The sequence below is a fragment of the Myotis yumanensis genome, unplaced genomic scaffold (assembly GCF_028538775.1).
Source record: "Myotis yumanensis isolate MYYU_CA2020_CCGP unplaced genomic scaffold, mMyoYum1.0.hap1 SCAF_15, whole genome shotgun sequence".
NCBI classification, from domain to species: Eukaryota; Metazoa; Chordata; class Mammalia; order Chiroptera; family Vespertilionidae; genus Myotis; species Myotis yumanensis.
Window position 1 is genome coordinate 21536516 of NW_027223766.1, and position 16954 is coordinate 21553469.

General features: G+C 43.7%; 1 protein-coding gene across 7 annotated transcripts in view; it reads right to left on the reverse strand.

Moving 5' to 3' along the window:
* Positions 1-16954, reverse strand: part of YTHDF3 (YTH N6-methyladenosine RNA binding protein F3) — a 60948-nt gene that overhangs the window by 20918 nt on the left and 23076 nt on the right. Inside the window, exon 7 of one of the 7 annotated variants that reach the window (XM_070392633.1) lies at positions 15268-16093. The exons of the other annotated variants lie outside the window; for them this stretch is intronic. Coding sequence (XP_070248734.1) covers positions 16049-16093 — 45 coding nt within the window. The 3' untranslated portion in view covers positions 15268-16048. Of the gene's footprint in view, positions 1-15267; positions 16094-16954 lie in introns of those variants that run through there. 7 annotated transcript variants of the gene reach the window in all.

Genomic DNA, 16954 nt, shown 5'->3' on the forward strand with positions numbered 1-16954 from the left:
ATCCCTCTCCCTTTCTCTCTGTAAAAAATCAATAAAATATATATATTTTTAAAAAGTGAACTTTGAAAAAAAAATTTAGAATTTAACATATTTCTCTTAGTAATTGTTAGAGCAGACAAGTTAGTAAAAATAGAGATTAAATATACAGAATACAGAAAATAGCCAAATAATGACAGAGCACATTGAACAAAGACAAAAAGTAACAATATGCCAAAGAGTCAGTATCATGCAGATGGCATTTTCAGACATAAATTTTAGAAGCAAAACAGATAATCCCAACCAAAAAAAAAAAAAAAAAAAACACAACTTACCCACATTTGGAAATTCCAATATGTTAAAAATGTGTAACAGTAAGTCCCCCAAAGTAGAAGAAATAAAATAAGATTGCAGCAGAAAAAATGAAACCAAAGCAAAAATAAAGAACCATAGAACTACAATTTAAAGCTGGGGGAAGGGGAGGAAGAAATCCAACAATAGGAAAAAAAAAATCTCTGAAAAGAATGATATTTAAAAAAAATTAAACATAAATAATATAATGAAGACAGATACAGCTAAAAAATAAAAATACCATTAATGTAAATATGCCAGTACACAGGAAAAGCTAAAGAATTGACAAGCTCCTAAAAATACAATTTACCACAATAAACTCAAGAATAGAAAACCTGAAGAGACTTATAACTAAAGAAGTTTAATCAACAAAAATCTACCCCCCAAAAAAGCCACCAGGCTCATACGGTTTTACAGGTGCATCTGATTGTCCCAGACTTGACAATTAATTCTAAACTTACACCAACTGTTCCAGAAACCAGAAAAGGCCTATATCCTGATGTATTTTGACATTAGCAATACTTTGATACTAACACTGCCATGAAGAGCATGAGAAAACTAACAGTCCAGTCTCACTTGTCACCAAGGAGCTCTTAAGGGCTATTTTGCTGATTAGAGTGAAGAAGAGTAAAGGTGGCAGCAGGAAGGCCAGTAAGAAGGCTAGCAAAATAATTAGCACTTAGACCAGGGTGAAAGATGCAGTTAGTGAAAAGTGCTTGGATTTGGAATACATTTTTAAATCAGGGACAAACAAAACTTACTGAAAGACTGATTAGAAATGGGGTGAGAAAGAGAAGTATCAAGAATGAGTCCAGTAGTCTTGGCCTAAACAACTGGAAGAATAGTAGTGTCCTGTATATGATGGAGGAGGTTTGGGGCAGGCAAAGGAATTAGTTCTATTACACTTAAGATGGCTTATTAGACAACTAAGTGAAGATATCAAGTAGGCAAATGGACACATGAGTCTGAAGGTAAGAGAAAAGGTCCAGGATGTACATACAAATTTGATAGTCCTAAGTATGGTAAATGCCCACCAATAAAACTCAAGTCCTCCTGAAGTCTCAATACCTCTGCTTTAAGACAGGTTCATATTACACAGCCAACTTCATAATTACTCCTACTGGTGGAGTTGGGAGGTAACAATGGGAGAAAGGAAACCTGAATTACACAAAAAAAGCCATGGTCCAGTACACCTGGAGAAGGACTAAGCCTCTAGAGATGGTTCAGAAGATGGCACTTCAAACACATACAACTGTTAGCATACAAACTTTCCAAAGTGATTCATAGAACTCAATCTGTACCTTTAATAATGATTGACAACTCAAAAAACAATTTGTGGAGGGATCATTTTTCACTAATAGAGCTAGGCCTCAACCAGGCAGATTGAGATTTGAGTGCTTTTGAGTCCCTGGCACAGGGCTTCTTCTTCATTCAAAACTGAGCAAAGGCACTGGAGACAACACATGATCTGAGATTCAGAAATTGGCCTGTGGAGGTCAACTCCAGAAGGAAGTTTACTTGCCAATCTATGTTTTTTGACAGAGCTTATTAACAGATGAGCAAACAAGAGAAGAGCCAGAAAACAAAATTTTCTTCAGTGCCCTCAGAGGGGCCAACAGCTTGCCTTTAACATTACAGGTAAATAATTTATTTCCTTTAATCAGAGATAGGTTTATCACCATTAGCAATTTCCGTTTTCATTAAGCAGACCTGAGCACAAATGAACCACCATGGAAAAGTAACTGTTTCTAAGAAGCCAAACCACCCAGAAAGAAAATGAGAATAAGTATTCAGAACACAAGTACAATAAAATAGAACTGGTGAAAGAGGCAGTGAACACCACGGAGGTTGGGGGAGGTGTACAAAAAGCTTGCAAGCAGGCACTTGAGATTCAAATGCCACAGAAAACAAACACCCTGGCTTATTAGAAATCTGATTTTCAAATTAAACATTTCAGTAGATGAATTAAATGGGGAAATGGTCACTGCCTCATTTGGGAAGTAGAATTATCTCAGATTACAGAGCAGGAAAAAAAGCAGGAAATCACAAAGAAAAAATAACTAAAGACTAGATCCAAGTCCTAACCGGTTTGGCTCAGTGGATAGAGCGTCGGCCTGGAGACTGAAGGGTCCCAGGTTCGATTCCAGTCAAGGGCATGTACCTTGATTGCAGGCACATCCCCAGTAGGGGGTGTGCAGGAGGCAGCTGATCGATGTTTCTCTCTCATCGATGTTTCTAACTCTCTATTCCCTCTCCCTTCTTCTCTGTAAAAAATCAATAAAATATTTAAAAAAAAAAAGACTAGATCCAAGACAAAATGAATCTTCTAGAAGTAGGAAAAAGAACAAATGGAAAAGCTAAATAAAAAAAAAAAATCACACTAATTCTTTGATGCATGAGGTGGGGCTTAATTTTCCTCCTTTAGAGTGTGAGCTGGACATAATGACTTGATTCAAAGAATAGAGTATGCAAAGGAGAAAAAACCCATTTACTTAGGAGAATCCTAGCAGACACAACCTGAACCAAGTAATCAAAGTTACTATCACCAGCAATAAGTTATATACGACCAGATAAGGACACACCGCTTATGTGGTATTCTTCCCCAAATCCAAATAACCTCAGTCTAATAAGGGAAGACAAGAGAACCTGTCATAGCATGAAGGAGACATGACAAATGCAAAGCTGCTTATCCAAATCTTGAACATTTAAATAAGTTAAACAAATGTATGTCAACTATAATTTTAAAAAATTTTTAAATTAAGTCTGTAGTTTAGCATTGTGGTACCAATGTTAATTTCTTAGTTTGGATAAATGTACTATGATTATGTAATATAATCTAAAACTAAATAAAGAACATACAAAAACTCGCTACATTATTTTTGCAACAAAATAATTTAATAAAGTTTTTAAAAACAATTAATAAAAAGTTAGAAAAATACAAGCCCCACATTATCATATTAAAATTTAAAAGAAAAAGCTGTGCATATTTCAAGAAAAGACAAAGTTTATAGATGAACAAATGATTGGACTTAAAATATATAATAAATTCAATTCTTCAGGATGCCTTACCAGAAATGCAATCTGCATAGGTTGGCTGACAGGAGTGGAAAAATTCATGCTACAGAGCAGAACAAGGACAGTAACAGATGGATAAAACTCCCAGCTGTTCAAAAGCCTGTACATTTGTCCAGAGCCATTAAAGTGCTATAATACTGAGACAAGCTTGACATGCATTGTCCCAACAACATGACGGGTCCTTTAGCATTAAGAGAGCAAAAGACAAAAAATGTAAAGAAAACAGACCAATTCTGCACCGTAAAATTCAAAATAAAAATTCATCAAGGGGAAGGACAATCAACGACTATGCTTTGGAGGTTCTGCTTTTGGAAGTCAACTCTTCAAACTTTAAACTTATGCTTCCATTTAATTGAGATTGTCACATTCTTGATCCTCCGCATGAGCACACAATAATAAAGAACTGCTTTAAGAGACTCTAGTGCCCAAGTGTGCATTTATAAAATAAAGTAGTATTTCAGCTTTGAGAAAACAGATTCAGTCTAATATATAGTATCAACCAAAGAGCAAATAACCTCAAAGTGTACTACAAAATGAGAGAGTTAGAAAAGTTCAAGTGATAAAAAATGGTGAACAGTCATGGCCCAAAATGGTCCAAATGAGAGTAAGAATGTGGTTCTAAGACTTAGATTCATGTTGAGTTGTGATTTAGTTTCCACAAAATAGTATCACCCAACACACTAAATTATTATTTTTATGTGTAGTCTTATTTTAGTTTTAGAGTTTTCACTTCATTTCATATTTAAGTAATACTATCTTAAAAATAATATTGCAAGAAAAAAGCAAAAAGTACAAAGATCAAAAAGAAGTAAAATGCTCTCCATTCGCAGGTGACATGATTGTTAGGCAGAAAATCTTAAGGATGTTCTATAGGACTACTAGAACTAATAGGTGAATTGAGTGAAGTCACAGGATACAGGACATTTCTATAAACCAACTGGGAAGTAAAACTGAAAAGGCAAGTACAATAACAATCTACACTAATAAAAGAGAAACATAGTAATTAGTGTACGACCGCTACCTTTCCCATTGGCTAATTAGCGAGATATGCAAATTAATCACCAGCCAAGATGGCGGTTAACTGTCAACAAAGATGGTGGTTAATTTGCATATGTAGGCACAATGCAGGGAGGCAAAATGGAAAGCACAGAAGAAGCCCCCTGGCACTCCCAGGGGGGAGCTAAGAGCTGGGGGCCGCCTTTGCCCTGCCCCCCAGCCATGATCGGAGAATCCTGGCCTTTGACGCACTGGCCAGTGATACCAGGAAGTAGGGGTGGAGCCAGCAATGGGAGCTGGGCAGGGGTGGAGCCCGGGATCTCGGGGTGGCTGCAGCCGCTGCCCGGAGCCCACGGAGCCCACGATCAGGGAGCGGTTGCAGCTGGGTGGGGGGGCGGCTGCAGCTGGGGGTCCCCGCTGCCCTAAAGCCTAGGCCAGAGGCATTAGGCACGGGCAGGGGTGGAGCCCATTGGGGGGTGGCTGCAGCTTGGGGGATCCTCTGTCCGGGCCTAAGCCTCCGCCAGAGGCAAAAGGCCCGGGAGGGGCGGCTGCAGCTGGGGTCCCCGCTGCCCAGGCCTAACGCCTCGGCCAGAGGTGTAAGGCCCGGGCAGGGGCGGAGCTCACGATTGGGGGAGGCTGCAGCTGGGGGGGGTCCCCTGCCTGCATCTAATGCCTCCGCCAGAGGCGTTAGGCTGGGCAGGGGCGGCTGCAGCTGGAGGTCACCACTGCCCGGGCCTCACGCCTCAGCCAGAGGAGTAAGGCCCAGGCAGGGGTGGAGCCCACGATCGCAGGCCGCTGCAACTCGGGGGGTCCCCTGCCCAGGCCTAACGCCTCGGCCAGAGGAGGTGTTAGGCCGGGGCAGGGGCAGCTGCAGCTGGGGGTCCCCGCTGCCCGGGCCCAACGCCTCCGCCAGAGGTGTAAGGCCCGGGCAGGGGTGGAGCCCATGATCTTGGGAGGCTGCAGCTGCGGGGGTCCCCAGCCCAGGCCTAATGCCTTGGCCAGAGGCATTAGGCCTGGGCAGGAGCAGTGCCAGCGATCATGGGGAGCAGGGGCACAGTCGCTGATGGTGGGAGCTTGGGGTCCCCTGCCCAGGCCTAATGCCTTGGCCACAGGCGTTAGGCCTGGGAAGGGGTGGAGCAGGAGGTCCCTTGGAGAGCTGTGGGTCCCCTGCCCAGGCCTAATGCCTGGGCGAGAGGCATTAGGGCGGAGCGGTCAATTGCAGGGAGCAGGGGCCGAGTTGACGATGGTGGGGAGCTGGGGGTCTCTTGCCCAGGCCTAATGCCTTGGCCAGAGGTGTTAGGCGTGAGCATGGGCAGAGCCAGCGATAGCGAGCAGGGGCGGCGTGGGCGATCGTAGGGAGCTGGGGGTCCCCTGCCCACCCTGATCTGGGACACCCTTCAGGGCAAACCAGCTGGCTCCCACCCGTGCACCAGGCTTCTATCCTATATAATAAAAGGGTAATGTGCACATGCAATTTTTTTCCCCAAATATATTTTATTGATTTTTTACAGAGAGGAAGGGAGAGGGATAGAGAGTTAGAAACATGGATGAGAGTGAAACTTCGATCAGCTGCCTCCTGCACACCCCCTGCTGGGGATGTGTTCGCAACCAGAGTACATGCCCTTGACGAGAATCGAACCTGGGACCCTTCAGTCTGCAGGCCGATGTTCTATCCACTGAGCCAAACCCGTTAGGGCGGTAATGTGCAAATTGACCCTAACAGCAGAACGACTGGGAATGACTGGTCACTATGACACACACTGACCACCAGGGGGCAGATGCTCAATGCAGGAGCTGCCCCCTGGTAGTCAGTGCACTCCCACAGCGGGAGCTCTGCTCAGCCACAAGCCAGGCTGAAGGCATCACATTGGCGATGGTGGGAGCCTCTCCTGCCTCCTCAGAAGCTCTGTGGATGTTCAACTGCAGCTTCGGCCTGCTGGCAAGTGGACATCCCCCAAGGGATGTATCACTGCCAGCTTAGGCATAATCCCCCAGGGAGCAGGCCTAAGCCAGCAGGTGGACATCCCTGGAGGGGTCCCAGACTGCGAGAGGGCACAGGCTGGGCTGAGGGACCCCCAAGTGCACAAATTTTTGTGCACGGGGCCTCTAGTAAAAATATAAAATACTTAGTAATAAATTCAGCATGAGATACGTTGGCCCTCAACACTGAAAATTATAAAACAGAGAAATTGTATTTGCCTTTCCTGGCAGCCTGAGCTTAAAAAAAAAAAAAGACTGGGCTATAGTGGCTTACTGGTAACCTTTCGTATTTATCTGCTGAATGAATAAGGAAACGATTTAAAAAATCTATATATATACACACACATATATGATATAAACATATGGCGATAAAGGTTGACTGTATGTGTGCTGGAATTCTCAGGGAAAAAAATTAAACTGGGACACGGTGAAAAAAGGCACTCAGAGCCAAAGCAAAGGATCCTTATGCAATTCTATTTTAAAGTCAGATTTTGGACTCTTTACAGCAGTGGTTCTCAATGTGGGGCACACGTCCCCCAGGGGGGCAATATGATTTTTAAGGGGGGCAATTTGAGAAAGAGTTATTAACAGTGAATTTTTTGCATTTCTATGGTTCTAGGGGCCTCATATACATTATATAAATACTAGAGGCCTGATGCACGAAATTTGTGCAAGGGCCTTGGCCCCAGCCCCCGGCCCCCGCCCACCACACCCGCGGCCAGGGGCCTCTGCCACCTCTGCCTCAGCCCACGCCCACTGCAGCTTTGTCCAGAAGGAAGGACGTCCAGGAGGATGTCAGTCTAATTAGCATATTATGCTTTTATTATTATACTAGAGGCCCAGTGCACAAAAATTTGTGCACTCGGGGGGGAAGGGGGGTCCCTCAGCCTGGCCTGTGCCCTCTCACAGTATGGGACCCCTTGGGAGATAAGGACCTGCTGGCTTATGCCTGCTCCTGGGTGGCAGAGGGCAGGCCCAATCCCTAGGTGCAGCCCCTGGTCGGGCTCAGAGCAGGGCTGATTGGGGAGTTGGGGCGCCTCCCCCTGTCATGCACAGAGCAGGGCGGATTGGGAGGTTGCGATGCCACCCTCAGTCACGCTCAGGGTAGGGCTGATTGGGGGGTTGGGGCACCACCCCCTATCACACTCAAGGCAGGGTCGATGGGGAGGTTGCGGCGCCACCCCATGACGCACAGAGCAGGACCAATCAGGGGGTTGGGGTGCTGCCCCGTCACGCACAGAGCAGGGCCCATCAGGGGGGTTGGGGCTCCGTACCCTGCAGGGCCAATCAGGGGGTTGGGGCGCTGCCCCCTGTCACGCACAGAGCAGGGCCCATCAGGGGGTTGGGGAGCTCCCTCCATCACGCACAGAGTAGGGCCGATAGGGGAGTTAGGGCACCGCCCCGTCACACACACAGCAGGGCGGATCACAGGGTTGGGGCGCCGCCCTCTATCACCCACAGAGCAGGGCCAATCAGGGGGTTGGGGCGCTGCCTCGTCACGCTGATCCGGTGCCAGGAGGCCTCGTGGCCCCGCTGATCCCGGTGCTGGGAGGCATATTACCCTTTTACTATATAGGATAGAGGCCTGGGGGCTGGCTGGTTTGCCCTGAAGGGTGTCCTGGATCAGGGTGGGGGTCCCCACTGGGGTGCCTGGCCAGCCTGGATGAGGTGATGATGGCTGTTTGCAGCTGGTCACACACCCTTCAGGGTGGGGGTCCCCACTGGGGTGCCTGGCCAGTCTGGGTGAGGAGCTAAGGGCTGCTTTTAGGCTGGCAGTTGACTGAAGCTCCCAACCGCTCCTTTTCTTCTTTTTTTTTTTTTTATTCTGGGCCAGCTTTAGCTCTGGCTCTAGCTCTGAGGCTTCCGCTGCTGAAAGCAGGTATCTGGTTTGTTTGCTTAATCGAAACAATGTATAACTCCAGCTCTGAGATCCCGGCCGGCTGAAAGCTGGTTTCTGGGGTTTTGTTTAGCTTCTATATTTGTTACAATGTTTCTTAGAGTTGCAGCTCAGAGGCTGGCAAGTCAGGAGGGGAACGTTGGAGTCTGCAGTCACTGGAGCAAGCAAGCCTCACGTTTGCTTCCAGCTGCCTGGCTGCCGGCCGCCATCTTGGCTGACAGTTAATTTGCATAAGGATATGCTGATTAGCCAATGGGAAGGGTAGCGGTCGTACGCTAATTACCATGTTTCTCTTTTATTAGTGTAGATAGTGTGACATATTTATGCATATCAGTTCTCTATTATGTTTTGAAACTTTATTTGCTATTTTTTCCTATCACTTCATAGTATTTTTTTAAACAATTTCTTAGTGATTTCCTCAGTACGTCAACTGTCCTTTGTTCTTTTATGTTTCTCTTTCATGGATGCCATGTTCTTTGGAAGCTTGTTTAGACCAAGTTAGTGGCCTTTTAGGCTTCCCTACGTGAATAGGAGTTCACTTTTTGAATAATAAGAATTATATGTCCCAGGGGGAGAGGAGGACATCAGGATTTTAGAGATGCTTAGGTGGGGCGTGGCAAAAAAAGGTTGGAAACCACTGCTTTACAGTAAACATGATAAAATGATTACATTCCAGATTATCGTTCAGTAGTGAAATTGCCCACAAGTAGCCTTTTATAGCCTCGTTCTATTATTGTACTCCATAATGTGAATTCACACGCAAAAGAGAGCACCATCAATATCGATAATCAAATGTGTAAGATACTAGAGTTAAAACACCTTTCAAGTTTTCTGCCAAGAGACAAAGTCCGTTTCACTCAGAAATTATGAGTGTAATATATAATCACACATCACATAATGATGGAAATGTTTTTTTGAGAAATGTGCCATTAGATTATTTTGTCATTGTGAGTGCATTAACACAAACCTAAGTGGTATAGCCTACTACACACATAGGCTATGTGGTGCAGCCTACTACTGTTCCTACACTACACACCTGTCCAGCATGTTACTGTACTAAATACTGAAGGCAATTATTACACAACCAGAGGCCCGGTGCACAAAAATTTGTGCACTCGGGGGGGAGGGGGTCCCTCAGCCCAGCCTGTGCCCTCTCGCAGTCTGGGACCCCTCAGGGGTTGACCACCTGCTGGCTTAGGCCTGCTCCCGGGGGAATGGGCCTAAGCTGGCAGTCAGACATCCCTCTGGCAGCCTGGAGCCCTCAGGGGATGCCCGCTTGCCAGCGGGGAGCAGGCCTAAGCTGCAGTCTGACATCCTTAGCGCTGCTGAGGAGGCAGGAGAGGCTCCCACTACCACTGCTGTACTGGCAGCCGTTGGCCTGGCTTGTGGCTGAGCAGAGCTCCCCCTGTGGGAGCGTACTGACCACCCAGGGGCAGCTCCCGCATTGACCGTCTGCCCCCGGGTGGTCAGTGTGTGTCATAGTGACCAGTCATTCCCAGTCGTTCTACTGTTAGGGTCAATTTGCATATTATCCTTTTATTATATAGGATAGAGGCCTGGTGCATGGGTGGGGGCTGGCTGGTTTGCCCTGAAGGGTGTCCCGGATCAGGGTGGGGGTCCCGCTGGGGTGCCTGGCCAGCCTGGGTGAGGGACTGAGGGCTGTTTTCAGGCTGGCCACAGCCCCTTCAGGGTGGGGACCCTCACCCCATGAGGGTGTGGCCAGCATGGGTGAGGGGCTAATGGCTGTTTGCAGGCTGGCCACAGCCCCTTCAGGGTGGAGGTCCCCAATGGGGTGCCCGGCCAGCTTGGGTGAGAGGCTGAGGGCCGTTTTCAGGCTGGCCACACCCCCTTCAGGGTGGGGGGGGGGGGTCTTGCTGGGGTGTCTGGCCAGTCTGGGTGAGGGGCTGATGGCTGTTTGCAGGCTGGCCAAGTCCCCCAGTGGGGACCCTCACCCAATGAGGGTGTGGCCTTCCTAGGTGAGGGTCTGATGGCTGTTTGCAGGCTGGCCACGGCCCCCAGCTACCCAAGCTCCCAGTGGAGGCTGGCTGGAAGCAGGTATCTGGGATTTATTTATTTATTATAATTGAAACTTTTTTGCCTTGAGCAGAGGCCATAGCCGGCCAGGGCAGGCAGGAAGCTTGGCTTCCTCCATCGCCTTCTGCTTGCTCCAGCTCCGTGGCTGCCAGCCGCCATCTTGGTTGGGTTAATTTGCATATAGTCGCTGATTGGCTGATGGGTGTGGCTTGGGCGTAGCGGAGGTACCGTCAATTTGCATGTTTCTCTTTTATTAGATGGTATGCATTTGTCTATCTAAACATAACTAAACAAAAAAATACAATAAATATATGGTATAAAAGATAAAAAATGGTATAGGGCAGGAGCTTGCAGGACAGAAAATTGCTCTGGGAATGGTGACTGAATGTGAAGGCCTAGCACATACTATACACTACTGTAGACACTATAAACACAGTCCCATAAGCCTTGCCTCTGCTTCCTTCTGACAGGGTAAGAAATAAAACAGTGAAGCTGCCAAAGCTGCTCCACGAACAGGGATATGAACTGAACTGATGTGCAATATTGAGGAATCAGCTAAAGCATACATCACCATAACAGTGACCATCAGGAGGGAATGAAAGCTTGCCTGAGGATTAATAATAAGAAATCAAAATGGAAAGCTAAAAGAACACAAGGGATTGCCATGGCAATGTCGTTTTGAGTATTGCATGTTGGAGCAGTGGTCATATTAAGGAACTTTGTGTTATTCATTTTTTTTTTTAAAAAAAGAGGGGATTTCTAACATGGAGAAGGTGTAGAATTGAGACTTCAATATTCTGACTTTGGAAATTTGTTTTTGGTTCCACTGACCCTTTCTGGCACAAAGGATTTCTCTAGAACTGAATGGATGGGGAAAAACAACAACTTATCTATGCTTTATATCATTACAACTTAAAAATATTTACAAAGTACAGGGACAGGCTGGCTCCACACTACCTGTAGGGGCCTCATATACATTATATAAATATAGGAAAGTCAGCTCTATTAATAATATTACTAGAGGTCCAGTGCACAAATTTGTGCATGGGTGGCGTCCGGCCAGCCCGGCCCCCATCTGCGCAGATCAGGGCCGGGCCTGCTGGGAAGAGGAGAAGGTGGGAGGCTGGCCAGATGGCTTGCCCTGATAGGGGCCCTATCAGGGCTGAGCTGGCTGGGGGGAGGAGCCGTGGCGATTGGCCGGTGGGCCCCACCCCCAATTGGGGGTGGGGCTGGCCGTGGGGAGGGTCTGTGAGTGTTGGGCCAGCTGGCCCCACCCCCAAATGGGGTGGGGGGGGGCCGATCGGGGATCAGTGGCCAGGGGAGGAATGGGCCATGCGAGGTTGGCCGGCCAGCCCCACCCTCGATTGGTGTGTGTGTGAGGGGGAAGCGGGCTGATCGGGGGCGGAGCTGGCTGTGGGGAGGGGCAGCAAGCCAATTAGGGTGGTGGGGCTGATTGGGGTGAGGCTGGCAGCGGTGGGCCAGCCCTGCCCCTGAATGGGGTAGGCAGGGCTGATCAGGGGCCAGCGGGTGGGGGAGGGGCCATAGGTGGTTGGCTAGCTGGCCCTGCCCCAATTAGTGTAAGGGGGCCGATCAGGGGCGGGGCCATCCAGGGGGAGGGGCCACAGGCAGTTGGCTGGTCCTGCCCCTGATCAGGGTGGGGGGCAATCATAGGTGGGGCCGGCTGGGGAGAGGGGACACAGGAGGTTGGCCGGTTAGCCCCCCCTTGCCCCCCAATTGGGCCTGTTTGCTGGCCACAGTGGGCGTCATAGCAACCAGTCATCCGGCATTCCGGTCACTGGCTTTTTATATATAGAGATTATACATTTCTACAAATGGAAAAACCAATAGGCAACATTACATAACTTGAATGATTAAGTACTTAGTTCCCAAATAAAGTACAGTAATTAAACCAATAAAAAGAAAAATTCTATGACATTCAAACTTTCAAAAAAATTTTTTTTAAGCATTTACTCATTTAACAAATGTTTATTAAACACTATGTGCCAACTATTAGGTGCTAGGGCTTGAGCAGAGAACAAAGAAGTTCTGCTCTCATGAAGCCAGCTTACGGTCCAATGAGAACAAACATTAGCTAGATTTTTTTTTTTCCTTCACACCCATCTCCAAGGTCAGTGGTTTCCAAGTGAGGGCTCATTTCATTTGTCGGGCTTCAAAGACCATAGTGCCATTTAACAGAAAGTGGAGAAATGCATACAGCCCTGATACACATTATATACAATGAAGACCAGTCTTATTCAAAATGCCTATAGAGTCGCTTTTGAGAGAAAGATATTGTTCTAGTATAACCAGCTACCAGGTCTTATTATCTTTCTTGAATTCCTTTTTCACTCTGCTGAAATAGCTCTTCAAGTAACTTTCTCATAAAGAGAATTTGGCTAAGCTCTTTTATACCTGAAATCTTTATTTTGCCTCCCCCTCATTGACAGAATTCAACACTCATCTTTAAAAACAATATACCCCATTCCTCTCCACTCCCAAATACATTTTACATGTGAGAATCCAGAGCTGTAGATTAGAATTCACATGATAATCTCCTTTCTTAGTAATTTGTTCTTGCTTGGAAAGCTTTTAAAATATCTTTATCCTGTCTTTTTTTTTTTTTTTTTCTTTTAAATTATCCTGTTGGTCACTCAGTGAGTCCATACTTCTGAAAACATATATCTTTGAGTATGGAAACTTTTCTTTAATCATTCTTCCCATTGCTTTTTCCTGTACTCTTTTAAACACTGATAGATAGATAGCGAACCCCTTTTTCCACCACATCTTTCACACTTTATATTTTCACCTCTATTGTTCCACATTTGGAAATTTCTTTGATTAGAAATTCCAGATCATCACCTGGACCTAAAACATGAACGTTTTATTAATCTGCTTGCTCACTGCTTTTTTATTATGAGAATCACATTTCTTATTTCCAATAACATTTTCTGGCTTTCTTTTCTTTTTATACATAAATCCTCCCTAACAAATAATCAAATTTTGTTTATATTTTAAATTACCTTTTGCTCCCTGTATTAAATATTTCTTTTAATGGGTTTGTTCTGGTTGTTCTTTCAACAAGCTTGATATCTTCTTTTATCAAACATAACAAAATTCTGTGTTCAAATTTAAGGATGAAGAACTATACAAATACTACAATAACTGGTATGGAGTTCTCCTGTTGTTTTAAGTTTCACCAATACCCCTCATTCTAAAATAGCCTGACTTGCAAGTTTTATATAACAAGACAGGATGTTTGGTCGGCTCCTCCATAGGGTGCTTTCCTGGCAAGGCAAGCTGGGGAATTCCTCCATTGCCAAAATAACCAGAATAAAAATTTTTAGAAACCATAAAAAAGATCCAGCAATGACAAGATAGAATTAGCTTTTGGAAGTCCTTGTCTATCACAAGTAGACTCAAGAATTTAAAGAAAAACATAAGCACAGTAAGAAGAGAAATGTGAGAAAGCTACTGTCACTATAGACATATATGTGTAATTTTAAAGCACAAAACTTATATGAAAAAGCAAAGAAAAAATAATCACAAATTTGGGGAAGGCAAAGATCTGAAGTCAGATTAATATAAGCCTTCCAAAATTGTTCTTTGTCAAAACTGTTTTGGCTAAAGGACCTTTGCCTGATCCTACACTAAAGAAAAAAAAAAAAGGCTTAAAGGATACTATGGATCAACTAACAGAATACTGCAATTATATTAGAGAATATCTTTATTCTTAGGAAATATACACTATACTTTTTTGAGGAAAGAAACACAATATATGAAAATTACTCTGAAATTGTTAAAAACAACAACAACAAAGCAAACAGGAAAGAATGTTAACAGGTCAATCTGAATGTTCTACATACTATTCTTATATTTCCAAATAAATTACAAATTATTTTTAAATAAAAAGATGAAGAAAAAAAGAGATTCCCTCATATTGTTGCAAGTATGTGTGTGTGTGTGTGTGTGTGTGTGTGTGTATATATATATATATATATATATATATATATATATATATATATGTATATTTCAATCATTCACCATATTACTGTTGCACCAATGTGTTTTGGCCGTATTCCTGCTGATGGACATTTGGGTTAGTCCCTGTTTTTTTTGTTTTGTTTTTACTATTATCACTTGTTTCCACTAAGAACATTGTTGTATGTCTTCTGGGGTATGGGGGAAGTTTCTCTTACATATCTATCCTGAAGGAAAACTGCTGAACTATAAGGTATATGGAATATATACCTTACAAAACTGCTTCTCCACATGGCTTTATCAATTTAAGGTTCCCATCTGCAAATTTATGAGATTTTGTTGATCTGCAGTCTTCCAATACTTGATACTATTAAGTTTCTTAATTTTGCCAAATAAATGAATATAAAATATTTTCTCATTATCATTTTCCTAATTACTATTAAGACTGAATATCTTTTTATGTACTAATTAACCATTATTGTTTCCTCCCATCAAAGGACTATCCATACATCTTTTGCCCACTTTTCTACTAGATTATTTATCTTTTTCTTAAATTGACTCATAGATATTCTTTATTTTTGATACTAATCTTTGGTCAGTTATGTTCAAATTTCTCCCAGCTCCTAACATGTCTTTTTACTTTCTTTAAATCATCTTTTCATGAGCATATTTTAATATAATCAAATTTTATCAGTTTTTCTTTTATAATTAGTGTTTTGTGTCTTGAGAAACCCTTCTTCGCCGAAACCGGTTTGGCTCAGTGGATAGAGCGTCGCCCTGCAGACTGAAAGGTCCCAGGTTCGATTCTGGTCAAGGGTATGTACCTGGGTTGCGGGCACATCCCCAGTAGGAGATGTGCAGGAGGCAGCTAATCGGTGTTTCTCTCTCATCGATGTTTCTAACTCTCTATCTCTCTCCCTTCCTCTCTGAAAAAAATCAATAAAATATATTTAAAAAAAAAAAAAAAGAAAGAAACTCTTCTTTACCGATGGTCTGAAGGACATGCACCTGGGAAAATGTAATCTTCACATTATCATACGCTTTGAGGAATTTCAGCTAAATACAAGAAAGAGGGGGTCATGTTAAAGGAGAAGTTTAACTAATGACTTGCAACTACTTTTATTTAAAAATTTAAAAAGTGTACCCTGACCGGTTTGGCTCTATGGTTTGGCTCGGTGGATAGAGCGTCAGCCTGCGGACTCGGGGGGGTCCCCGGGTTCGATTCCAGTCGGGGGCATGTGCCTTGGTTGCGGGCACATCCCCAGTGGGGGGCGTGCAGGAGACAGCTGATCGATGTTTGTCTCTCATCGATGTTTCTAGCTCTCTATCCCTCTCCCCTCCTCTCTGTAGAGAATCGATAAAATATATTTAAAAAAATTTTTTTAAAAGTGCAACAAGTAAAGAGAATCCTACCAAAACCCTACTAATTTGTCTTTTTGGATAGAGCACAGAAGGACCTAGAATATATACATCCTTCCTTCATCACTAGGATATCAAGAATATTTTGAAAGCAGTTTTGCTGGAGAGCCAAAGTGCAAGTACAAGTACATCTAAGAGAAAATTTACAAATGAAAATCTACAAATTCTGCCTCGACAAGAGGTAATAGCACCAGGAAGAAAACTGGGCAAAGACACATGATACCCAAGTGTTAAACGGTTAATATGCAGGAAAACTCTCCTGACATGGTGGTTTCAAAAATTTCACCTGCATATCCACTGTACTGGCTCTACCTTCTTACTCTTCACAGGCTGATGAATTGCTTAATTGGTAAAGTCAACTTCACCATGCCTTTCCCATTTCCACATCTGCAATGGGAAGAAAATATGCAACTAACACCAAGCATTAAAGTACAAAACAAAGAAACACCGAGACCACCAACAACAAAAAGCATGCTATTTAGGGACAAATACCTGACCTGGATGATCAGGAAAAAAAAGCCAAAAAGAGTCAACCTATATTGCAAAAAAAGATACTAGCAAAACTATAATGAGTCCAGGCAATGGCTGCCAGAGGTTAGACTTGGGGGAAGAATATAAATACAAAGGAATAGTACAAGATAGTTTTGGAGAGATAATGGAATTATTCTGTATCCTGATTGTAGTGGTTACACAAATCTACAAATGTGTTAAAATTTATAGAACTGTCCACACCAAAGAGGTGAATTTTACTGTATGATTTAAAAATGTTTTTAAAGGATTTGTATACAAATATTTATAGAAGTTTTATTTACATTCTTCAAATACTGGAAATAATCAGATGTCCTTCAAAGAAAGAACAGATGGATAAACTGGTAAATCCATACAAGGAAATAGTACTTAGTAATAATTAAAAAGAACAAAGAATTGGTATACAAAACAACAAACTGCAAAGATAGCATGCTGAGTGAAAGAAGCCAGTCTTAAAAGAGTACACACTGTAATTTCTGACATTATGGAAAATGCTTCCTAGAGACAGAACAGATCAGTGAATTAGGGTTAAAAAGGAGAAGGCTTAACTAGAGAGCAGCAGCAAAGGAGAATTTACAATTTTACTGTATGTATATTTAATAAAAGAAACAAGTTAAAAAGGATATGGAAGAGGAAGAAGTTCCTAAAAATAATCATTATAGGAAGCAAAGATAGGCTGTGAACAGTCATCTTTGTGACTCAAAAAATTAAATCAACTAG